The sequence below is a fragment of the Strigops habroptila genome, chromosome 15, assembly GCF_004027225.2.
Source record: "Strigops habroptila isolate Jane chromosome 15, bStrHab1.2.pri, whole genome shotgun sequence".
Classification (NCBI taxonomy): Eukaryota; Metazoa; Chordata; class Aves; order Psittaciformes; family Psittacidae; genus Strigops; species Strigops habroptila.
This window is the reverse complement of record NC_044291.2, coordinates 4,853,965-4,878,894: the sequence shown is the minus strand read 5'-3', so window position 1 is coordinate 4,878,894 and position 24,930 is coordinate 4,853,965. Positions and strand designations below refer to the sequence as shown.

General features: G+C 45.7%; 1 protein-coding gene across 5 annotated transcripts in view; it reads right to left on the bottom strand.

The window, feature by feature from the left end:
- RAPGEF1 (Rap guanine nucleotide exchange factor 1) overlaps positions 1–16,534 on the bottom strand; it is an 85,703-nt gene extending 69,169 nt beyond the window's left edge. For all 5 annotated transcript variants that reach the window (XM_032920312.1, XM_030506961.1, XM_030506962.1 and 2 more), the window contains exon 1: positions 16,232–16,534. In XM_032920312.1, the coding sequence (XP_032776203.1) occupies positions 16,232–16,256 (25 nt within the window). In that variant the 5' untranslated portion in view covers positions 16,257–16,534. The remainder of the gene's footprint in view (positions 1–16,231) is intronic.
- Positions 16,535–24,930: the final 8,396 nt, after the last annotated feature.

Below are 24,930 nucleotides of genomic sequence, written 5' to 3'. Positions count from 1 at the left end.
CCACATATTAGACTAATATGGATCGAAAGGAAATTTCTGCCCTAAAGAGGTGGTACTCTCTGGTCAAGCCATGTGCTTATCTGACAACACAACTCCCTGACTCTGGATGATCAAGAAATAAAGTAATTGCTTCCCTGCTGGATGCACTGATTACTGTCATTTGTGGCAATGGGGAACTCAGTGCAAGTGTTAACAATAAAATGTATTATTAAAATTTCCCACTGCCTATTTGTTAATGAAAAATTGCCATCACCCTAACTTCAGCTCCTTCAAAAAAGCCAGGCTTCTTTTGAATTTGGCTTTAACCTTCCCAGAAAGCAGAGATTTGGAGCAATTTTCTGAGGCCTGTCTGGCAGGCTGCAGTTCTGCCAGTTCTAAATATATACCAGCTTTCTGAGCATGAACCTACACAAGGGAAGCTGGGCTGAAGATGGAAGCATTTCCCCAAGCTGCCAGTAGTCTAGCAACACATCTACAAACCCTCATCAAATTAAGTGCTTAATTACAACTCAGACTTTGAGACTCTGGAAATTAGGATAATCTTCTGGGAAATTTATTAGTCTCCCACAAAAGAAATTGCAACATACAAGCCAAAAAAAGCACGGAGCTTGGAGAGTGTTAGCCCATCAAATCACACCTTGTACTAGATTCCTCACCCTAATTCCCGGAGAATATGAGGTGAGATCCGCAACTTCATTTCAGATTCCTGAGCCTCTGTGAAAGATTAGTATCAACATAACCAAGAGGTTAAACCAGGAACAGTAGTCTCTTGTAAACAGTTGAAGGATGTTTGAGGAGAGGTGATGGAAAGCTAACTGCGCACAGACCTTCTCAGACGTTACTTGGGCAATGTACTAGAGGCAGGGCTGCGAAGGGCACTGCTTGGAGAAGGTCTCAACACAGCCACTCATCACACACCACCTAAATTTTGCCAGCAAATCGTGGCTACAGCCCTGCTCCATTCCTCTAGGTGGCATGCTCCGTGCACACAATATAATCTGCATCTTCCCACAAACGGAGATGCCACCGCTACACAGCACTACATCTTCCCTTCCCACTACCTGATGACATCTCAAATGCCTTAAAAGCATGAACTAACAACCCACTCACAGGGTATACAGCTCCAGTGATAAACTGAAAAGCCCACAGAAGCTTATGGAGAAGTAGACATCATCTGACCAAAGTTCAATCATACCAGTAAATGAAGCAAGGGCAGAAGTTGTACTCACTATTCTCGCCTCGCTACAGACAGCACTCTCCATCAGCACCCATCATGAAGTAAAAAGAACAGAATAAACGCTTGCACAATGCTCTAAAAATGTAAACTCTAGATAAACACCAAGCATTGCGCATTTCCCTCTTTGATTCATGAAATAACTGCATCAAAGGAAATTGAATCTTGTTCTCAAAATAAGCCAGAACATCCCATATTTCCCGTTGCTACCACTCTCCTGAGGCATGACCTGAGGACCACATTCAGCAGCAGGAGAAGCTCTACTGCATGGGTAAGATGTGTGTGTATGTTTCTTTGCTGTGACACATGTACCACTATTTGCTGGCACACCCCTATACATCTCCAGGACAACCTCACTGAATCAAAACCTTGTGACACAGGCTCTTAGACAGGATGCACAACCATCGACACGAGTGCATGTGTCAAAAACCTGTAAACTAGGAGAAACAAAGGGCAGTGGAAGGTGACAAAGAAGAAATCATATCCTGGTATCAAGGACAACAAGGAACAACAGAAAATGAAAAGCGGTTTGAGCTCAAATGTAGAGTGAAGGAAGGAACTGAACTTGGGTTGGAAGTATCTCAGAAGCTGAGCTAGGAAACAATTACACTGGGTTAACTCGTACAATACATCAACTATAGATGAAAGGGTTTTCCCCTTCAGCAGCTCATCTCTGCCTACCCAGCTTCCAGGCAGATTCACATTTGGAGCACAGTACTTCTCACTTACTCTTTTCTTGAAGCTATGGAAATCTACGTGTGAGTCTCGACAGAAGTCAGCTCTGTGATTAAAAACAGAGACTATAACAAAAAGATCCTAATTTACTGATGAAGAAAGTCAGAACAGGGACATGACTCCACTTCAAGTGTGTGCCCTACCTAATACAGGGCTCGGTAGAAACCCAGCCTAAGTAACACTGGTGCTACAAAGGCTAGGAAATGCTAAAAGCCATGAGATGCCTACTTTCAGAGACAGAAACTGCTGCATTAACTCAACATGGGATAAATCAAATAAATTTGTACCCTGGAGCAAGAGTCTGGGGAGCGTCCAGACAAGCCCTTACAAATAGTACCTAGCCTGAAGTTAAATACTTCTCCGTAAACTATCCTACAGACTTTGATACCATAAGAACGAGAAACTTTTTCCAATATAAAATTCCAAGCGAGTGAAAATCTGAAAGCAGTTCTTGACCCAGCTTAACCACGCTTTGGTGCTGAGCATTTAAGCTCGCACTGCTTCCTACTGATATTAAGGCTTTCACAGGATTTTTCATATGGCTTACTCATAATGAACAGCTGCTCTGGCAACTGCTGCAGTCAGCATGTACTTCCTGCCTTGAAAAAGAAGTCATCAATACATCTCCGTACAGAAAATCATACTCTCTCTAAAACAATCCATGATAGGGTTTAGATATCAACTGGCTACATGCCACCGACACTCCCTTCAACAATGGTTACACCCTCTATACAGCTAAAAACGAAATAGCTGAAAAGGAAGACGTTTTATACAAGTTCCCAGGGTAAAACACATCTGAGAGGCACTGGTCTGGGTCTGACATTGTTCTACTGAAAGAATAAATATCTGAGTCCAAATCGTATTTCCTTCACCACCTTCCCAGACTTGCACAAGAAGAAAACCTAGCTGAGCTTTCCTTTTACACTTCTGATACTAACAGAACAAATCCCAGCATTTTATAAAACTGTTAAGTGAATAAGGAGTGCTGCAGATTATGATTTACCCTTTTGTTAACATTGCTTATAGCACCAGTGAGACTGTTCGCCAGCAAAGGAGAGCTCTGAAACTCTTTTCAGTGTTGACTTTATGCTGAATACAAATGTTGAGTGATCTGCCTGTACAGTGAGTCCTCAACCACAGAGATCAACTCGCAGCAATGCTGCTTACAATGCCGCCAGTGAGACAGGGTGTCAAGACAAACATCATTGTATTAATTGCATCTGTTGATTAACCAGGCCAAGAACAGCCTTGTTTCAATCACAGGCTTTATAAGCCAGTACTGAAATGTTACTGTAAGTGTTGAGATGGATGAGTCAACAGATAAAATACAAAAGCCTTTGTAAAGAGACTTGCTGGAGTAATTTGATAAGCTGCACAGCTACACAAAATGATGGTCTTTATTGACATAGCTTGCTATACAGTCCTTAACTTGGTTTTATGTTTCAGTCTTGTTTTTCGCAAGCTTTCCAGTCAAAGCTAGGCAAACACACACATACTGTTACCTTTGCAAAGGTGAAAGATGGGTAAAGATGTGTAATCCATCTGAAAATAGTTTAAAAAGTTGTATTAGCTATTAATCCTTCACACTTGAGGTGTTTACAATGGCTCTCGGCTATATTTTGGAAGCTTTCCTTGACCTTGTGGCATGAAAGACCTTTCAAATCACCAGATAAATACAATACTGAAGGCTCAGGGGTCAGACCACGGCAGGAAGCACTGGCCACACACCACGGACAAGCCTCTCCTTCCATTCTTACTCATCTGACATGATCCCTGCAATGCCACTTAAGGTCACCAGATTCAGGTTACTGAAAGCATGACATTTTAAACCTGATATCTCTCTCATCCAAACCCATCTGCAATTCATCTTTTAAGGCTGAGATTATTCATTCTGGGGGAATTATCCACTAATCAGTTTTTATCTCCCAACTAGCTCCTCATGCTTGCAGCTAGCCAAGAGCTCAGTCTGGCAGAGGTTTTGGTTCCCTCTGTCCTCACTAGAGGCCACATATAATGTATGTGGTAACACAGAATAGTATCCCACAAGGCAAGCTTTCAAATACATTTGATGGCAACTCCATGACCAAAGGTTAACGAAACTGCCACCAATTTAGCAGCTGACACTTCACGTAGCCAGGGTACAAAGGCACAAAGCAAAGCTTCAAGTTATGAATTGCTTTTCCTGGGCTGAGCACAGGTTCTTTACATCTTCCTGCACAGGGAACTGCTCTGTGGGGTTTTGCCCCACCATTTTTTGAAGCAGGATGAAAACTAGGCAAAATCAGAATGCACCACAGGAAAAGGAGGTAAGGGCTCCAGTACTTCCTCCACAGAAAGAGGTCAGCACTGCCTTTGGCTCTTACACACACTTGCTCACTAGCCTGGATGCTATTCTGTTTGATATTTGTCACAGCCAAGTGTGAAACTCCGGAGAAGTATGCGGTCAAGTGAGTCAATACACTGGGTTCTGCAAGTCTTCTCTCCTACTTATTATAGCTCATCCTTTGCTACAGCCCTGCCCCATTCCAGGAAAGCATTTTGTATCAACTGCTCATTTGCTATGAAAATGGTTTGCTCCACTCACTCACCCATAGTATGTATGTACCAGCCCAACATTCATTTACATCTCTATCTCCCAGAGCAGATATCCCTATTCTGCAGAGGCACCACAGTAAGATGTGTCCTTCATTTGCAAGCATCATGCAAAAAAACCCCCAAATCCAGGCAGATAAGTTGCCTCCTGCATCTCAGCCAGAAGCCAAGGCAATTACTGCACAACTTGCAGTTTGCACCAGGAAACACAGCAACAGCAATAATTCTGGTTTATGTAATTTTCAACTTGGAGGACTATGTAAAAACAAAACCAAAACCAAACAAAACTCACCTGGATTTCTCCTGACAAACAAATTGTTGAACTGGCCAAAAATCCTATTTTACCCACTGCAAAAGAGAAATTCTGGAGATTCTTCAGCTGGTATGATTGAGGATAAAGGGCATTTTACAGATGTACAGTGAGAATATTTTGGGAAAGAGAGATGCTTTTAATTCCCTCTGGTCCATTTAATAAAATTTAAACATCATAGCTTAAAATAATCCTGGCAGACAGAACAGACCAGACCTTCGGATCCAATATCCAATCCATCAAAACTATTCTCTACCCTTTACTTGGGTAAAATAGCAGGGATGGAGAAAAAGAATCCATTTACAGAGAAGAGTAGAAACCTCTCTACCCAGACCCATTTGTTTTACTCTGCAAATATTGACAGATGAGTAATGAAAACTGCTGCAGACACCGGCTCTTCTTCAAGGCAGCATCAGTTAATAAACCACAACCACAGCTGCAAAAATATTAAGGAATTTAACTAAATGACTCCTTCAAGGGCACAGGATTGCAGGAGGAGCCGGTTTCTGTGCTTTGTTATCATCCCAAAAGTTAAGATTAACACAAACCAGTGTTACTTTTCTGGATTGAAGAGCTTTGAATAACAATTTCATTAAATGTGTCCTACCAAGTACTAATATTTCTAGCATGACTTTTTTTCTCCATTACGATAACATTTGAACCTCAGGGTACTATGTTGCCAAAGCTTTTAGATGTGAAGTACCTCATCTGAGAAGTATTACATGATATAAACAAATGAAAATAATAGTAACAATTAAAGCCACATCCTGTTAGCTCTCCCCACGGGACAAGCCACAGCACTGGGAGCATTGCTGAGAACGGTGTTTTGCATGAGTTAAGAACTTTGGATGCTGGACTCGGATCAGGACCTCGATCAACTGCCATGTTAACAGCATGCGTGTGCTGGGAGTGATTTCAGAATCAGTTCTGCTTTCATTTGATGGGGGAATTTATTTTGGATATTAGATATTTGGAGCTCCAACAGACCGGATGGCCAATGGCTGTAACCTCAGATGCTATTATTTATACCAGCCCTAAATACTTACAGAACTTGAGAAGTATCAAAACAACGACATAAGCGAACAACAACCTTCCAGCATCCTTTTTGTTGTTACTAACACTCTCACACACTTTGTTACCAGAGACTCTCAGGATTTATATAGATAAACTTATCTGCCCAGCTGCCAGAAATAATCCCTCTGATGTTTCCTTAGTTTTCCTTTCTCTAACATGTTAACAGAACAAAAAGTGTAAAATAAACATTGAGGTGGAGCACAGACAATTGTGGTCAACATCCAGGTAAGCATTTTTTCCTTATACACATAGTAAAAAGCCACAATAATCCTGACAACCCCAGGCAAAGACATGGGTTACACCAATGTCTGGTCCAAGGGATGGTTTAGATCCCTTGGACCTTGGCACTCCCCAGGCTGCCAGCCAAATGGAAGCTCAGAGTTCTCCTGTGTATCACTTGCGGTATTCCTGATGTCTCCAGGGAGCCCTAGAAGCGAAATGTACACCTCAGATTTGAGGTCTAATGAACAAGGCTGTAATTCAGGATAAAACCGAAGAGTAAAAGCTGCCAATGCAGAATTTATACAAGTGCTTTCACCCGAGACAGACGGGAGCAAACCCATCTTTGTTTAAAGACTACCTGGAAAAGTACACAGACAGTAATGAGAGCCAAATTCGCTCTTTGCATGGTTTTTACGAGTTCATTTGCCCTGCCATTTTTACCAGGATACTCTGGCTTTTAACAGCAACCCACCCTTCGACTGGCTCCTCCGAGGTGTCCCCAGAAGACACACATACTTGCTTTTTTCCAAAGGATTTTGCTTTTCCTTGGCATTCCCTGTTCCAGACCAACCAGTTCACAATTCAAGGAGTCTTTGTTCTAGCAGCAAAGGAAAACATTATTTTTTTATCAGTTCTTTTACCTTTCAGCCTGATGCCAAATCATGGGCTGATGGAATGCAATACATCATGTATCCCTGGGCTGAGCAGCACAAGGGGAAGCAAAGAAATCCAGCTTGAAAAGGTCTAGTATCTGTTTCATCTTTGAGAATCAACAGCGAATTAGATAAAACATTACCAGCACACAGACCCACCACCAGCATCAGGGTTAATAAGAAGTGAGCTCCTGCAGGCATCCCCTTTGCGGTACATAAGGTTCTTCCATCAGTTCTCCCAGCAGTGACCTGCATGTGAGAGGGGAATTTTTTGGAGGCAAAGGGTCTTCTTCTAACCCCGGGTTCCTCCCTCAAGAGTCATCCTGCCTGAGGGGCGCACACCATGGCCAAACAGCACGCTTGCTTTAGGGCTATGAGAAACAGGCGTGCCAAAGTGAGGATGATAGTGAAGAAAAGCCTTCCCCAGCTCCACCTCAACCAAAGAGCCCTTTGCTAAATCAATGCATTCCACTTCACATAACTATAGTTTCAAGCAACATCTAAAATCCCGGTGAACAGCTTCCCAACAGGACAGAAATCTGCCCAAGGTTGGGATTCATCTCCCCAAACTTAGCTGGGTAAATGCGAGGCGTGAGGGTCTACGCTAGTCACGGTCACCACAGGCTTTTCCTACAGTCTCTGGTGAAAGGTGGGCACTTCCAACCCAATATAACCAGTATTAAATCCTTTTGACAACTGCTGGAATCCACAAGGGACTAGAAATTATTAGAACAAGAATTATACATAAATTAAAAAATATTTTAGACTTGGTATAACCTAAATAGTACCTCTTTCAGTATAGGTGCAATTTTGAGCCAGCTTCCCAAAACAGACTAATTCTGAGCAAAGGTATTCTCAAATCACCATAAATCTCTCTTTCATGAACTTATCTTACCCTCATCACTACAATACGCCAGACTGACAGAGCAGAAGACAGAAGTGCCACTGTTTCCACTGCCAAAGAGCTAACAGCTATTCATGGAGGAAACAGAAAAACTAAGCTGAAAACAGAAACTCCCCACCTCAGTTTCTGTCAGTTATGTTCTCCGAGCTATTGCTCATAAAGAGACAAGATGTGACTTTCAGATGCATGATGGTTTTGGTACAGCAGCCCTGGAGAAGCAATTCCAAGCAACAGAAGAGTGAACTCAACCCCTGCACCATTCATACCATGCTCCATGAAAAATCTGGCATCAGACCTAACATATCATTTCATGTGACCTTTGTAGGGATATTTATACAGAGAAACCACCTCCTGCACAAACCAGTGCTCTGCATTTTCCTTTAAGCCCCTGTAAATTCATAGATGAGCTCTAACTAAACCTGTCGTAGTCTTCCATTGCTTCTCAAACTTATTATTCTTGTATACAATTCAGTTTAAAGCTTCTTCTAATAAGAAAAGCAGAAAACACACACTTCAAAAACATTAAGATGGAAAAAAAATATATATAACCAGGGATATCCAATTTCTTTGTACATGAAAGTTGCAGCACACATCGGTCCCAACAATGAAATGCAACGTTGAATTTTTAAGCAAAAGTGGATGGGAACTACCTGCACTTTATCCCCCCATATTCAAATTGACAAACTTAAGTTAATAGAGCACAAAATGAAAGGACAATACATCACCCAAGGAGAAGTGTGTTTTAAACAGTATTGTCCTGCTAACTGAAGCCCACCGTTGGATGGATTCACTGAGCACTGCTATCTAGAATTGATTGGAATGTACTATACGACCAGAACTAAAACATTGATTTCCCTGGGTGCCCTTTACTACTCACGTTGGGTTTGCAAAGGAAACTTTCTAAATATGGAATTAATTCCTGAGGCAATTTTATCACCTCCTGGGCAGTATGAACAGGACAGATTGGTAAACTGAGAAGCACAATAAAAACATCAAAAGACAGGGGATAAAACGAGGCATGCTGGACATTGTGAACATGCTCCTTTTGCTCCCATTTTAATTGTTAAAGACTACCTGAAAACTACAGTGTAACAGCTACAGAACTACACATTCAGTCTCTTGGTAAAACTCTATCAAGGTTTAATCAACCAGCCAAGTTGCAGCATCTGCTTACTCCAACTTTACCAGCTATGGATAACCATCTATTCTTTGATTTTAACCACTACTGATTTTTTCTTTCTTTCCAGAAGCCTAAAAAGAAAATTCTCATCTATTTTCCTTCAAAACCCAAGATTTTTGTACATGAGGGATGAAATTAAAGATCTTGTTTAGAATATAAATGGGACTGGTTCAGTGAATATGTTATATACGCAACAAAAGGCATCCCCACATGAAGCCTTCAGAGAGAAAGAATGAGAGCATGAGAGCGCAAGCAAGCTTCAACCCTTCTCCCTCCGCAGAATAATGAATTACTATTTCCTTAGAGGCACTGATGGCCACACCAAGATGTTAATGTGAATCACTAAATGCACAGTGTTTTCAAGACACCAGAAAAGCTCTACACAAAGCAGCAGAGACCATCACCCAGGTAAGGTAAGATAATGCAAACCATGCATTTGCTTATTTCAAAGAACCTCAGCCCTATAATTAAGAAATCTCTTCTTTGGGTGCCACCCAAATGACCCTGTCAATGGTATAAAAGGGGAACCAAAGAAACCCAAAAGAAATGTAAACCCAAAATGCTAGCCAAGGCTTAGAATTGCCAAACAGTTCTTGCCAATCCTCACATCTCTTAGATTACTTTCCTAAATATGATAAAACAGAAAGCAAGTACAGGAGAACCCATTCTCCCAAATCTTCACAACACGCTCTGATACAGACCATCGTTTTCTTATACTTGTTTCTACTGACTTTTTCCTTGCTCTCCACATGAAAACATCATCTTACAAACTCCAGAGAAAGTGAGCTACAGTAGCAGCTAGAACAGCAAACAGATTTACCATCAAAAGACTGTTTCAAAGCTGAAGAGCTTTAACTGCAATACACAATGCAAATACAAGTAGACCAATAATCTGACTCATCAGCTTTCTCGGGTTGCTTCACAGAACCTGTGGGGACATTGTTTCTCTCTCACATAGATGAAATTGTTTGCTCTATGAGTACCACAACACCTAAGAAAAGATTGGAAATGTATTTTTAAGAGTGGATGCTATCGGTCAGGTAATATAAATATAGCTGTAAATTTGTCAGGCTGCAGTAACGTGGATAGCAGAACTGCAGAACATTCCTTTGGCAGCACGTCCCAACCTGCAGGATTCCTGCAGCTTTTCCGGATTGCTGAAATTTATCTTCTGTCTCTTTGCCTTGGAACAGACTCTGTGAAAGCTGCTGGGAGCCTCCTCCTTGCCCGCTTTCCCTTTTTGTCATCTGTCTGTCTTTTCCTCTCTGCTCTACTTGCACACAACTCAGCCCGCCATTCCCTTCTTTTCTAACATCTGTGGGTTGGGCATCCTCTCACCTCTTTTCTGCCCTTCCCAATCATTCCATCAACATCTCCACTTGTGATGTCCCTTTTTCCTTCTCTGGCCACCTTTTTATATACTTTGGAGTTCTGCGACTGCAAATTCCAACTTATAAAGGTGAATAAATCTAGTTTTCCTCCAACCAGCTCTCCTTTTCCCTCTAATCTCTACTAAAGCACTGACAACAACACATGGTTCTCCATTACCACCCTCTCATCCTACTTTGTTCTACAGTATTTCTCAACTGCACACCCTGAAAGCCAAGCTTTGGTTACTTAGACAAAGCTGACAAATAGCAAAGCTAATATTTTTGCAACAGTTATATGATTTTAATACTCCTTTCATACTGCTTCCATGACAATAGCTGAATCCTACAGTTTGCTAATGTTAATAAAGAAAAAAAGACAGATGTAACACCAAAGCAGAAATTTACCAAATATTCAGGCACTTACAGTACTATAAATTGCTTTCAGAGAGAAAGGCCTATTCTGTCACAAATTTGAGAAGCTGAAGAATCCTTCTCCATGCACAGGTTGTTCTCCAGATAACGTAAAGTCTCCACAGTGTGAATACAGACTGGAAGAATTCATTTCCCTGCCAAGCAACAGTTCAGTTGACAGAGGTCAATAGCTTTCCAAACTGGCAAAAGACCCCAAAACTCCAGATCTCTAATTTCAGCAGAAAAATGCTGGGATGATTTGCCTTGGAAAATGGAACAAGTTCTATCCTCTACATGTATCTGAACTATGCAAAATGACGGGTGTGGTGAGGAGGAGAGAGGAAGGCAGCTATTAAATTACCTTACCTGTAGCTCTGACATGTAATTTGTTGGTTTTAATATACTACATAGCTTCTGGAGTTTTATCTGGCACAAGGACAGGAGATGCTCTCTATCACCTTTGCTTTGCTGGGGTTCAAGGATCTTTCAAAAGTGATGCTATGGTAACAAACAATTCCAGCTATCAGCTCTCAGTAGCCCAACTGACAGCTACCTAGACATCTCCTGTAATACACATAATGATTGAGTGCTCGAATTGAATCTGATTAGCCATCAATACCTCTGCCAAGGAGGCAGGAGTTTCTTTAATATAAAGTCTAGAAAGTTAACACTTCATGTTCCTCCACATGCAGTTAAGATGCTGCAAGCTTCTGAATTGAATGTTCTCATTTCAAAGGATTTCTAAGTCAACAGCAAAGCTCATTTTGTCAATTCCGCTCAAAGGTTCCAACTTTGGAATAAATAAGGTGTTAATGTCTATTTTTTTAGAAGACTCACACCTTTGCATCAGAGTCTATTTCCACTTACAGACAGATTAGAGTATCAGTTGAGCTATCAACTGCAATTCAAAACTTGCAAAAAGATGAACAAAACCCCAAGGAAAGCTGAAAGAAAGCAGATAGATTGAAATAGGAAATGTTCTCTGCAAGTGAAGCAACAGACCTAGCTGAGGGGCACTTGTGTATCACCCTGACTGACAGTGAACTTCCACTCATCTCTCTGCTTACCAGGAGGTCAGCAAGAGCCAGTAAGAGTTACCACCACATAAAAATCCCACCAATAGATATATTTAGTCATTGCGGTTCAAGGAAAACGACTGCTTGCACTGAAAATAAATTTAGCAATTGTTTCCAGTTTCTGCTTTTTCACTGACTAAGGCACAACCCAGCTGCTTCACATTCCAGAGGACTTCAGCTGTCTTTTTTCTCCACTCCTTGTCCACTTCCTTCTCACAACTGCTCAGACCATCTCAATCTTGCAGCAGTTATCCCGCAGGCTACATTTCTGAACGCTCCAATCTTGAAGCTATGCAAGAGAACACCTGCCAGGCCTATGATAACATATTAAAAATGCAAAATTCTGGTCTTTGGGCCGTTTAGTGATCATCTTGTACCTGTATTTTGCCTCTACACGAAACTAGGCTGAATTGTTGATGCTTTTTAAACAGGTTACAGTAAAACACACATGCTGAGCAGCATATACTGGGAAATGCGGAGGTGCTAAAATCCCAAGTAAGGAAGAATTGGAACTGAATTGCTTTTACAGTTGTAAAGTGAGTCTTGAGAAGAGTTTAATTTTCATATTCCAAGACGTTTCACAGGGAATTTTTACTTCGCTTGAAAACCACCAGTAAAGCAGCACTTATACTGGTCAACTGCAAAACTTATAACTTAAAGCCCTCACTTATACTGAAAAACACAGTATGGTGGTGAATGCACAACTAAACTGAGAAAGAGTTCTGCCCAGTAACTCACCTGAGCACAACTGACACAAAGGGAAACTGCAGAAAAATGTACAGGTGTAAAAAAACTATGCAGGATAATTTCCTTCCAGAGAATGATCCAAGAGATGATGACAGTTCAAAATATATCCTTCCCAAAAAGAAGATTCCTGGGAAACTTGATGTTAATACAGACACATTCACAGATGCACAATTCGGAATCGTGTAAATTGATGTGGAGGGCTCTGGACAAACATTAAGTTCCTATAAAGATGGGAACAATCTGGCCTCCTGAATTGTTTCTTCTGTTTCTCCATTTTCCTTAAGAACAGAGTTCTCCTGGGATTAGATGTTTATACCACCAATACTGAAGGATGAGACTTCAGAGGTGAATTTGCTTATCAGGCAAATGCTTATGAGTAAAAGGCGAAGACAACAGCATTTTGTGTCTGCTGGGGATAAATACATCCAGTTGAGTCCTGAGCAGAATAGAGATGACTGACTGCATGCCAGGTAGCTAGCACTTGAAACAGTTATCTCAAACAACCTTTAGCAGACAGCTATTGAAAAAGCAAGCTTACGAGGGATATGAACACCCTGCAAAAAATTACAAGATTAAGACTGAAAACATCAAGTAGAATAAACCTTCAAAGTATGGCACCCATATGTTCGTTGGTGTTAATAAAGGGTATTTTTGAAGGGACCTGCTTCATGGAAGAGTTTGGTTTAGACCTGCTGGTATCTAACTGCTCCCTTATTCTCCCTGAATGATGCAGAATAGCTCAATTCCCTGGAGCACGTAATCCATCAGGTAAATAAATAGAGGAATTCATGTATTGCCATGGCAACAGGAAACCCAAGCAGCATATGTGACCTTCTCCACTCTTTCTTGGCATCCTTATTTGGGATTTTAGATCAAAACTGTAAGACTAACTAGGGTGAGAACAAATATTTTCTGACAGTGAAGATGAAACATCACAGTTCTAGAGTAAAGAAGAACCAGGAGTGAACCATTCCTTCTTCTCAACTCAGTGAGGGTTTTGCTTTGAAAAAGTATTTAGAAATCTACTGGCTGGAGCCTGACATAACAGGAGGCCTAATACTAGCGAAAACAAAATATACCATCTTATTCTACATGACCAGACGACTCCCTTTCACTCCAAAGCAGTGCTGTGAATTGCTGCTCTACAGTGACCTTTCTGTTGATGAAACAGCAGTACCAAGAGGCTCCAGAGGGAGCCTTGTCTGCTCCTCCTTGGTGGACAGGATGTTTGCTGTTATCATTTATTACTGTTTTTTATTAAGTGCCAACAAAGTGTTTCATTTAAGGACTCAGGGAGCAGATGTATGTAAGATCTCAAGGGATCTAACCCTACAAGGTAACACTTTTTTCCCCAGCAGCCTGACTGAACAGACATGAGAGTCAAACCAAATCCCAAGCCCATTCTGAAGTTTTTCAGGGTGGCTTGTTATCAGGCAAGAACCTTTTTTATTTACCACATAATGGGGTTTGCATGTATTTCCCTTCCCATAAGAAAAAAACAAATTCAAATGTACACAAACACACAGACCTTAGACCTCATAGCATTTGTGTCATGACTCTGTATCCTTTGTTCTGCTACTGTACACATTTTGACAACTATCCCAGAATTACTGCGGTATTACAGCCTGTGTTTATTCGGTGACGCTATTAACCAAACTGTTTGTGTCAATCAGAAGTTCAAACACTCAGAACCAGTGATCAAGACTGTACTGCACTGGAACAGCTGGCTTCCAGCCCTCCTTCCCAGTCTCTTCTCCTCCAGTTTATATTTGGACTGGATTTTATTATTTCATTTTAAATACCCTTCTGAAAGAAATGAAAGTACAAGCAGTTGAAAGAGGACAGTTTCCCAGACTCGTAGTTTCTCTTGTTCACCAAATTGTCACTGCAAGACACACGCACTAGAAAGAATGCCTCCACATGAAGGCTTCACCCATTGCATCTTCAACACTAGGTTTACAGCACTGACCTGGGGATGGATCCTGCATGACGTCTTGAGTTCTTCAATGGGAATTCAGTGGCAGGTCTCTAGGCTGCACAGCGTATGCTTTTTGCATGGGTTTTTTTGGCCTTTCTGTTCTATTTTTTATGGAACTGTGCTGCATTTGTGTGTGTCTACAGAGTCATCGTCCCGTGTTTGAACTCTCCACGCTGCCTTCCTGGTGTGGAGCTATATTCACTATTCTCACAGGGTTATTTACTGCACGCATATAAACAAAACGTGATCACTTATTTATACATCCGTAATTACTGTCTACAGTGCTATCAGCACTGACTAGAACTCCAAGCCAAATTCACCTCTAGCATAAACAAGTGGCACATATTTTAGAGCTGGCCCCAGGTCTATATATGCTACTGACACCTTCCTGACTCAGTTCCCTACTTCCCAGACAAACAGTTGCAGCGATATACCCGTAAGCATTGAAAAGACACAGCCAGAATCCCAAAGCAAAGCGCTGTGTTGCGATCCTATGTAAGGGATCGTGCACCAGATTAACCTATGATATTTCTGGAATAACATTTGTCCCGTGATGCGATGCACACTTGTGAGACAGTAACTTAGCACTGAGAGCTGGAAACATGCCTATGTATTGCACTTCAAAGCCGGCTGCCAGGCAGCCAGTCTGCTCATCCCTGGAGGCCGCTCCAGAACCTGTATCATGGGAGAACATAGTCGTATACAGCCCAGCACAAAAGCCAGAACAAACCAGGATGGGATGATCAAAACCAGAGAGCACCGCTATCAACTTTTACTCCTTTGAAACAGGAATCTTTCCTAAATCAGTGGCTGCTATCCTGGAAAGCTTGAACGCTGTACTCACACATCCCAACTCAGGCTACTACCCTACGTTCCCCCGTAGGAAACTGCCAAGCTATTCCTTACAATAAAAAATACAAACCAGCATTGATTTTCCTCTGCTAATTAAATGCAACATAATTAAACTAAGTAACTTCGCTGCTTGATTTGCAAAACACTAATTGAATCTTTAAAAATACTACTCCCGCTACACGGAAAAACGGGGGCATTCAACCATCTAAAGTGACAACTGAGAACCAGGCACGACTCCAGCAGCACAGAGAGACAATATGAGCCGTGCATGAGCGTTTCCTTGTGAGAGCAGCAGCAATCTCAGCAGCCTTCCCCCATCCCCAGCACCCCAGGCAGAGGGGAGAGCTTTGCAAGAGGGAGGAAAAAATGAGCAAGTTCCCCCTTGACATTTGCCCACGGACTCATCTTTTCTGATCTTGCACCAACACCAGAAGAGGAAAGTTGGAGAAGTTGCAATTAATCATTGCGTGTAGGCCCCGAAGCGTTGCAGCGCCCAGGCTTTACTGATGCTTCGCTCCACGGGAAGGACCGCAGGGGTGCGGGAAAACGGGAGAGGGGGAATAAAGGGGTGAGGGAAACAAAAAGGACAAGGCGGAGGAGAAGACACAAAGCCTGACCCACACAGCACCCGGAGCAGCTCCGGCTGCGGCCGCCGCGCAGAGCATCCCCTGCGACCCCGGGCCCAGCCGCGGCCCCAGCCCCAGCCCGGGCCCTGACAGGCGCCTCCCGCCGGCCCGGGGCGCCGGAACCCCCCCCCCAGCCCCACCGGGCCGCGCCAGGCCCAGAGCCGGCAGCTCCGGCGGGCCGCGGCGGCGGCGGGGCGGCGCTGAGGGGAGGGCGGCGAGCTCGGCCAGCCCCGCCGGGCTCCCCCTGGCCCTCCCGGCCCCGCTCACCTGCTTTCTCGATCTTGCCGGACATGTCGGAGCCGGGCTCGGCGCTCAGGCCCTGCCGCGCAGGTAACCGGCTGAGCGGCCCGCGGGGCTTTGCCAGCCGCCGCCGCCTCCCGCCTGCTGCCGGCCGCGATCCGGGGCGAGGCGCTGCGGCGGCGGCGGGCTGCGGGGCTCGGCGGGGCTGTGGGGCTCCGGCAGCGGCGGCGGCAGCGCCCGCCCCCCGCCCGCTGCGCCGGGCCGCGAGGGGAAGAGGCGGCCCGGGGGCTCCCGCCGCACACGCGCCGCACCGGGCCGCAGCGCCCCCTGCCGCCCGCCGCCACAGCGCGCCGGGCGGGGCCAGCAGCGGGCCCTGCCCGGGACCGGCGGCACCGGGGTCGGGCCGTGCCCGCGGGAGCGCTGGGCAGCCCTGGGTGCTGTCAGCGTGGCGGGACACGGGAGGCCGTGGAGCCGCGGGCCCAAAGGGCTGCTACGAGCCCCGCTCCGCTCGCTGCGCCTCCGCTGAGGGAGTAAGGGAAACCTGAAGGAAAGAGGCGGTCCTGGGGGTGGTTTCGCCCCCAAAATGCGATGCCCTGAGCTGGGGTTTAGTCAGGGCAGGGATCCGCCGCTGCCCTTCGGACACTCCTCAGGCCTCGCAGGCACGCTGCGTTTATCCAAATAGGCTGCAACAGCAGAATATTTCTCTTGGAATTCTCTTGGGCAGCAAAACGACTATTAACCAAAAGGGAACGAAGGTGGGATCTGCGCAAATCCTGACACGGTTATTGCCTCCAACTGGACACCGGTGCTGCGGCCGCAGAGCATCCTCACAGCATCCTATTAAGCATCTCACATCCAGCAGCATTGGCCAAAGTGAACCCAGGCTGCCCAGTTCCAACGCTGGAATTCCCACTGGGATTCACTCCCATACACCAACAGGTCTGTCCTGGCCACCCTGACCTCAGCACTTAGTTTAATATGAGCCCAGGAAGCAGTGGCAGCTCCCTGGGGAGAAGCAGGTTCCCTCCAGCAGGATGTGAGCAGAGCCAATGGGTTGGCCCTGGGCGACAGTAAATGGATTATTGGTCTATTTGAGAATTGACTCATTTCTATGACTTAATTAAGGACAAACTTCACAGTAACACCTTGACTTGCAGGTAATGCCCTGTGCTCTGGGCCGATAAATCTCTGAAGCCTGGTGAGCCGTCAGAGGCTGTTTACTTCCTCCTGTACCAAATAAATCATTCACAAGGCTGCTATTTTTTGCAAGCTTTACACACAACTTTCAAACAAGCTGACTTCATCAGCTTGTTTAAACACCTCACACACCTGGGGCTGGGCACAAGCTGTAGGAGGAAGTCTCCAACAGGGAGAAGTATGCTCTCATTAATGGGTTTTTTGAGAGGCTTGTAGAGAGTTCCTGAGTGTATTTTCTTAATAAATCTAAATGGAAAAAAAAAGAAGACTTAGGGGCAGATTTTCTTCTTGCTGACACAGATGTAAAGGGTGGCTGTGTTGAAGCTGCGCTGAGCTGTGCTGACTCACTCGTATTAGTGAGTGATAGTAACTAGGAACCGTAGTGGGTGATGCTAATGCGAGCAGACCCGACTGTGAGTACACACAGGAAGCAGACAGATGAAGTAAGAAGCTGCTATTCTTACACCCTCCGCTTTCAGTCTTGGGCAAGGAAGAAGGAGCATGTGTGCAATAATGTGCAGAACAGAACAGCTACTAAATTGGAAGGTCTTTTCATAGTCTCTGATATAAAAAGCCCCGTTCTGCCCGTGATGTATTATTGCCTCCGGGGGATGCTGGAGTTTCTCTTGAGCTTTCTGCATTAACATGTAACTCACAACGCTGGGAAAACCTGATGCTTCTAAATATCCCATTGAGTTGGCTGAGGAAAAACACCCCATTGCTGACTGTGTTGGTGTGAGTGCGTTGTTGTGGACAGAGCTGGGGCCAGGAGAGCTGTGAAGGGAGACACGGCTTTTCATGCCATTACAGAGCAGCATGAGATGCAGAGATGTTGGAACTAGATGATTAAGGTCCTTTCCAACCCTAACTATTCTATGATTCTATGATGTTTCTTGCTGCAGGCTGGTCAGAGAGGAAAGAGGAGGACCACAGCTGTTACCTTCAAGAGGGAGCAATACTAAAGCACCCTGCAATGAGCCAATTTTTCAGGTGCTGATGCTACATCAGGAGAAGGAGAAGAATACATTGGGTCTTTGTACCAGTGTGGATACCTGCTTTGATGAGAGTGCAGTGCTAATGTTCACCTTGCAGCAAGACGCAAGGGCTGTCCAACAACTGGAGCCTCCTTCCCCAGATGTTTCTTTGCTGGGAGAAACTACCTGGCAGCAAAGCTCTGCGGATGGTTGGTCTCCACATACAAACCCCTCCGATGAAATCTGTTTCATCCTTGTCCATCTATGCTGCCAGCGGCTAGGGAAAGGCCAACAGACATACACTGCAGCCCCGCGGGGTCATCTCCTGCGCTGAGTCACTGAACTTTCCAACTGACCCACTGAAGAGGGGAAATTGTGCAAGAAGTGCCAACAGAGACAGAGATGTGCAATTAGAGAAGAGCTCTCCTGCCCTCTAGTGCTCTTCCCCTCTCTGGGCAGCTTCCTCCCACCCCAGCCTCTGCTCTCCTGCTCTCCTCCGGCTTGTGGGGCCAGGGCTGGGGTGATGCAGTGTCTATCCCTGTAGAAATGCGAGGAGCTAGCGGCTGTTCGCCCCCAAACACAGCTGTACAAGTGGGTTTCAGTAGCAGGGGCTACTGGGATTACATGGGGAAATGCAGTTTAGCCAACTGCCTTCTTGCATAGTGCCTTCTGAACCAGCACCGGCCTTGATAACATTGCTGCTCAGGGTATTTAAAATACAACCAGCTCTCTGTAAGACCTTATTCAATATTCACAAGGATCCCCAAGCGACAGATACACCACAGTGACCCGATGTGCTCCCGCCACCACACACGCTCAGCCCTCAGGGTAGAAAGCTTTGCAACTGGTAAGAGGTGAAAAAAAGATTTAGTGGAAGCAGCTAAAGGAAAATGGCAAGATTCTCACCTCCTGTTAATGGTTGCAACTTCTCTGAGGTCTTCAGTGGAGGCAAAAATAGTAGTGAGGTGGCAGTATGTAGGGGAGGAGAGGAATTGTTCAGGGAAGGAGAAGATGGCATGATTGCAGAGGACAGGCTCTGGGTGAGAGACTCAGAGGAGCAATGCAGAAGGGGACAGAGCTGGGAGCTGAAGTAGGTGAGGACAGAGCTTCTGTATCAGTCCCCTGGGGAAAAAACTATGTATATATACATGATGTGGGCTGCATCAAACTTCATATGAGCAAAAGAGCACAAATGGGAGACCTTGATTTTGGGTACATCCCCATTTTTCACCTCCTTGAGGCAGCCGCTGCGTTTTGCAGGGGTTTTCATACCTGGCTGGTGGTCCCAGCTGCAGGCAGATCCTGTGCCCCATGTGCTGGAGCAGAGACAAGCTGTTATTTGGAAAGCTGATGGTGTAGGCAGATGGGGCAGGCAGGGATGTGGTTTCTCCGTGGGGATCCCCCCTGTAGCTGCAGCCTGTGGCCGAGGGGCTGCTCCCCAATCCTGTGTAGGGTTTTCCCACACTGCCGAGCCCCGGCGGGGGATTTTCTTTGGTTGAGCCGTACTGACACATGATTGACAGGATTTATACCAGTTTTTTCCGTTAAAAACAGGGAAGTTTGGGTGCTGACTCTAGAGGGCAGCATATGCCGGCACATGGGGCTGGGGGGGCCGCCGAGCTGACCCCCCCCCCCCCCCGCGCCCAAGCAAAGTCTCCGGTGCAAGGAGAAAGGAAAAATACCGGCTCTGGTTATCCCGAGGAAGCAGCCTTGAGGATGCTCCCCAAAGGCCAAGCTGTTTTCTGAGCAGCCAAGCACAGAAAAGGGGGACCAGGACACAGGGAGAATGGGTTCATCCCTACCTGCAGGTGGGACATCCCAACCTTGAAAAAACCTTGGAACCTTGGTCACTTCCCTGCTTGGCCAAAACCAAACATGGGAAACCTCAGCCCAAATCCCCTCACGCTGCTTAAGCCCCACAAGCACGTACCGCTGCCCTGGACTCATTGCTGGCCTCAAAGACCAACAGATCCTTTGGCTGCTTGAAATGTGTCACTCACCATTTCAGGGCTCCTCATCTGCAAAACACAGCCAGCCCCACGGGCAGGAGGGCAGAGACCCAATGATGCTCACGTCACTGGGGCTGGGTGGTTTAACAGAAGATAAAGTTGTACTTCAGATCTGTTCAAGTTTTTTAATGTCTCTTAGTCTTTTGTGAAAGGAAGTAAATAGGAAAACATTTTTTGGCCTCACACTGCTACAGAAGGAAGAGGTGGATCTGAGGAGGAAGGCTGAGAAGAACCGCAGGCCCTGGGATTATAAAAAGAAAAACACACAGAGAGAGATTAACAACTTTTGACAACCCCCTTGTACATTTAAAGTAATTATGAAGGTGAGTGTGGAAGGAGAAAAGGCTGTTAAGGTTCTTTCTCTGGCCTAATCTTATCCCTCTACTGGGGACTATATTTCACAGTGGAAAAGTAAAGCGTGTGAATCTCCACAAACATACATATTGGCTAACACTGAACGGAGAGGCTAACAAGCTGTCTGGTACCCCGAGGTGTTTCTGTCAGCATTTCCCTGGTGGTCTGACGTCCTCTCACCTCACCACATGTGGAGGTTCACTTCAATAGCTCATCCTCTTGGGGCTTATTAAGATGGTGGCTGGTAATTCAATAAAGATCTTTGCTGTGCATGGTTGGAGCTTCACTGACCAAATCTGGTGTTCATCCTTGGTGTTCCTGAAAAGCAAAAGCAGCTCTGAGCAGGGGCTGCGGAGCCTGTCCTGACTTGTGTGCTGTGGATTACCTTCTGGCTCTGAAGTCTGTGTTGCTGAGGACAGGAAAAGTGCTTTCAGAGCCCAGGGGACAGTGTATCCTGGGCAATCCTTTCCACTTGCAAATTCTGAAGGCATCTTCCCAGACACACAATGGTCCCAAGTCTATCCCTGTAGGATAGCTTGAACACCAGCTAGTGCCACTCTGCATCACAGAGGCCACAGACAGGTTCGGTAGCTGGAGCTACAGAATTAAATGAAAAGAAAAAAACCCCAAAAATGAAAAGAAAATGTTGAAATCTGACCTTTTTCTCAGAGCAGCAGCTGCTGCTGTTGCAAAGGGGATGGGCTGGGCAGCATTTCCCTGTTTTGCAGTGGTCCATTGGCAGCAAAATGGAAAGAGAAGTAACTCAACCCACTGAAAACAGCATCCATGTGTTTGCCCATAGCCTGTGGCCATCCGCTCTTACAGACCTGGACCAACCTCTGTGCACAGAGCAAGCAGAGGAGAGGGAAGTTTATTGTGTCGTGACACAGGCTGCAGGGTGCATCGGGTCTGCGGAAAACTTACCTTAGACTCTGCCTTGTATAACTGAGTTTTTCCTTCATGTGAAGCATCATTACGGGTCACTACTAAAGATGGGATGCAAGGAGATGGGCACACTTCTGTGGCAAACCTTCCCTTTTGATCAAAAGCTGGTCCTGCTGCCCATAAAGATCAGAGGAGCTCCACATCCAAACCTGCTTCATTGCAGTGCAGCTCACATCCACCTCCATGAGCACCTCCTGGAGAGGGAGACAAGCCACCATGTAGCCTGAGGATATTCAGGAGGGACAGGATGGAGGGCCCCAATTCAGAGCATCAGAAACAAACTCAGCCCATAGACAAGTGCTCTTTAAAACCTTGCATTTCTTCCAGGTCCTTTTCCACTGATAAGTGACCCTTCCTGCCTCACACTACAGAGCAAGCAGAAGCTGAAGGTGACCCAAGTCACTCCCTGCAGGAAAGAGTGAAACCAAAATGAATCCAAAAAGGAAATCAAAATCAATATTCCAAAGTCAAATAATAAAAATTGTGTTATGGAAACAGAGGTGACCCAGAGAAAAATGTAATTGGATGTGACAGCCCAGATTTCCTCTCTCTGCTAATCCCGAGTGGGGAGACCTTGTGCCCAAGCCAAAACATCACCTGCCCATGTTACTGAAGGATCATATGGTTCATACAGCTCACAGCAGATGCACGTAACTGGAAGGATGTGGAAAGAGAAACCTGAGGGAGCTGGGTGAAATGCAGAGGTTTGAAACAGTGGAGGCACAGAGAACGTGCATGGGAGAGAAGGAACATGTTTGCTTGTGGAAAGGCATGACTTCAGTGTAGAAAGCTATCTTGGGGCAGGCAGGCCTCTCTGTGCCTCAGTTTCCCCTTTTGTAAAAGGGCTTTTTCACCTTTGCAATTAGACAAGACAGACACAGACTCCTCTAGACTTCATTATAGGAATAGCAGCCAGTAGAAAGATGAAACGGTGATTCTCACCCAGCCCTTCCGAGGTCCCTCTCAGAAGTGTGTGGGGTGAGGAGTTGTGATGTCTCGTGCAAGTCTCTACTTTGGCTCTTCTGTCCCTGAAGGAGGGACTGACCCACCCCTATTCTGCTTCCATTACTCCTCTTGCATACACTGCAGACGGCATTGTAAATGTGGGGCACGTAGCTCTGATAATGATGTGAACTTCAAACCATTATTTCTCAGCCCAGAGCGCTTCTCTTCGCTGTCAAGCCAACGATGGGTTGTTTAGTGTAGTTTTTTCCTCCTACCTTTTTTTTCCTCTTTTTTTCAAACTTGACCTCCTGATCCTGCCTGGGAATTTATGCTGGATTCTTTTTATTATCGCTTTTTATTATTATTGGGTTTTTTTGCACAAAGTTAGCAGCAGGGAGATAAACTTCCCACGAAGTCCATTCGCCAACAAAGCTTTCTTTAGCAGAACAGACAATGGAAAAGCAAAACTAATGCTCTGGCTGGACACGACGTTTCCAGCATCATGGTGACCGTGGTGACCCCCCACTGCTGGCCCAAGGGTGACCTTCAGCTCCATGAAACACTGATTTCCTTGTCAGCTGTGTGCCTGCCTACCTGGGCTGAGGGATCCCGCTGCAGGAGCTGGAGCTTCTCCATTCTTCGGCAGCCCCATCTCAGCAATCTCCTCTTCAATTGCTGTTACCAGCTCGTTATCTTGTTTTGCTGCTTATGGTCTTCAGAGCTTCCCTGCAGGCTGGGGTGTTTGGGGGATGTCTCCTGTGTACTTAGGGGTGGCTGAATTTAACAGAGAAAGAAGGAGAGAAAGTAAAACATGTGGTATGATGGAGGAGTTGAAATGTCGGTCAGAGCCCGGTCTCTGTTAAGCAAGGAAGCTCCAGGGCACTCGGGAGAAGGCACAAGGCTCACAAACCTCAATTCTCCCCCATCTGTCTCTGCACATCTAACTGGAGTTTCTCAAAGCAGCCCAAAGAGCTGTGATGAGCCCCAGCCTCCCAGCTCCCTGGGCTGGAGTTTTGGGTGATGGCATGGTCCAGCAGGGAGGTGATGGGTGGGTGCAGCCAGCCCGGGTGCTTCTTCATCTCCTGCCTAGAAGACGAGGCACAGATGAGCTCCTTACTCCTGCAGGTCATTCAACCTCCGCTACTATTACCATGGGACCAAAGCCTATTTCCTCCCCAGCCTGAAGGTGGACAGAGTTTAGTTCCATTTCTGATAAAACCCAGCTGCGGTCTGGATGGCAGAAAACCCAGTGTGCAGCACATTTCAGGTGGACATTAAGACTCATTTCCTTGCGGCTGTGATAGGAAGAAAATAAACCTTTCATTAGCCTCCTCGCTCCACCCCCCAGCAAGCTGGAAAAGCATAAGTACCAAACTCCAACTTGAAGGAGGCCCAAGGGATGAAATCAGGGAATCAGTCACCTTTCAATAACAAATGAACTGATTTAACTAATAAAGAATCAAGGTAAGCAGGGCAACCTCTTGAGAAAGGGGCTTGCCTCCTCTGAGACACCCCAATAGCAGGACACACAGTGCAGGCAGTGGGGAGTGCTGCCTGAGACCTCCTGGGCTTGCACGATCTCCCAAGGACCCAAAAATTGGGCTACCTCCCCAGTTAAATGGGAGCCTGTGCCCTGCCTTCATCCTTCCCGGTGGGTCTGGATTTGCAAACACGAGCAGCTGCTGAGGCTGTGGATGTGCTGGGAGAGAGCTGGAGCTCAGTGGAGGCTGGGTGGGAGTGAGATGGGGAAGAGGAATGCAATTGCTCCCTGTTACGCAGCGATGCTTCTAAAGCACCATGTGGAGCAGCAGCATCACTTCTGTGTCCAGAGGGTCCAGAGAGGCTCTGAACTGCACAGCAGCAAGACCAGGGGGGGAAACACTTCAAAAAAGCTATTTGAGTCCCAGTGATGGCTGAGCAATGCTAAGGAGAACTCAAAAATAGAGCAGGGCAGCATGACTGCAGATCTCAACTGCTGTGACAACTCCAATGCAAACACAAGGAGAAAAACACAGATCCTTCTGTTGTGCATGGGGTTTTGCGCTCAGGGAAGCAGCCTGGGTATTGCTGCAGGCAGGCCCAGGAGCATGCAATGCAGTGGGCAGAAGCAGCCCCTTCCCCAAAGGCAGAGGGTTTGGGCAATGCAGAGAGAGGTGGAAAACCTGCAGACATTGTTGTGACTTTATAAACTTCACCTTCAGCAGGAGTCTGCCCTCGTCACCCTGTCATCTCAGCAGAGATAGAGCAGAAATGGAAAAGATCCAAAGAAGCGCAACAAATAGTATCAATAATCCATGAGAAG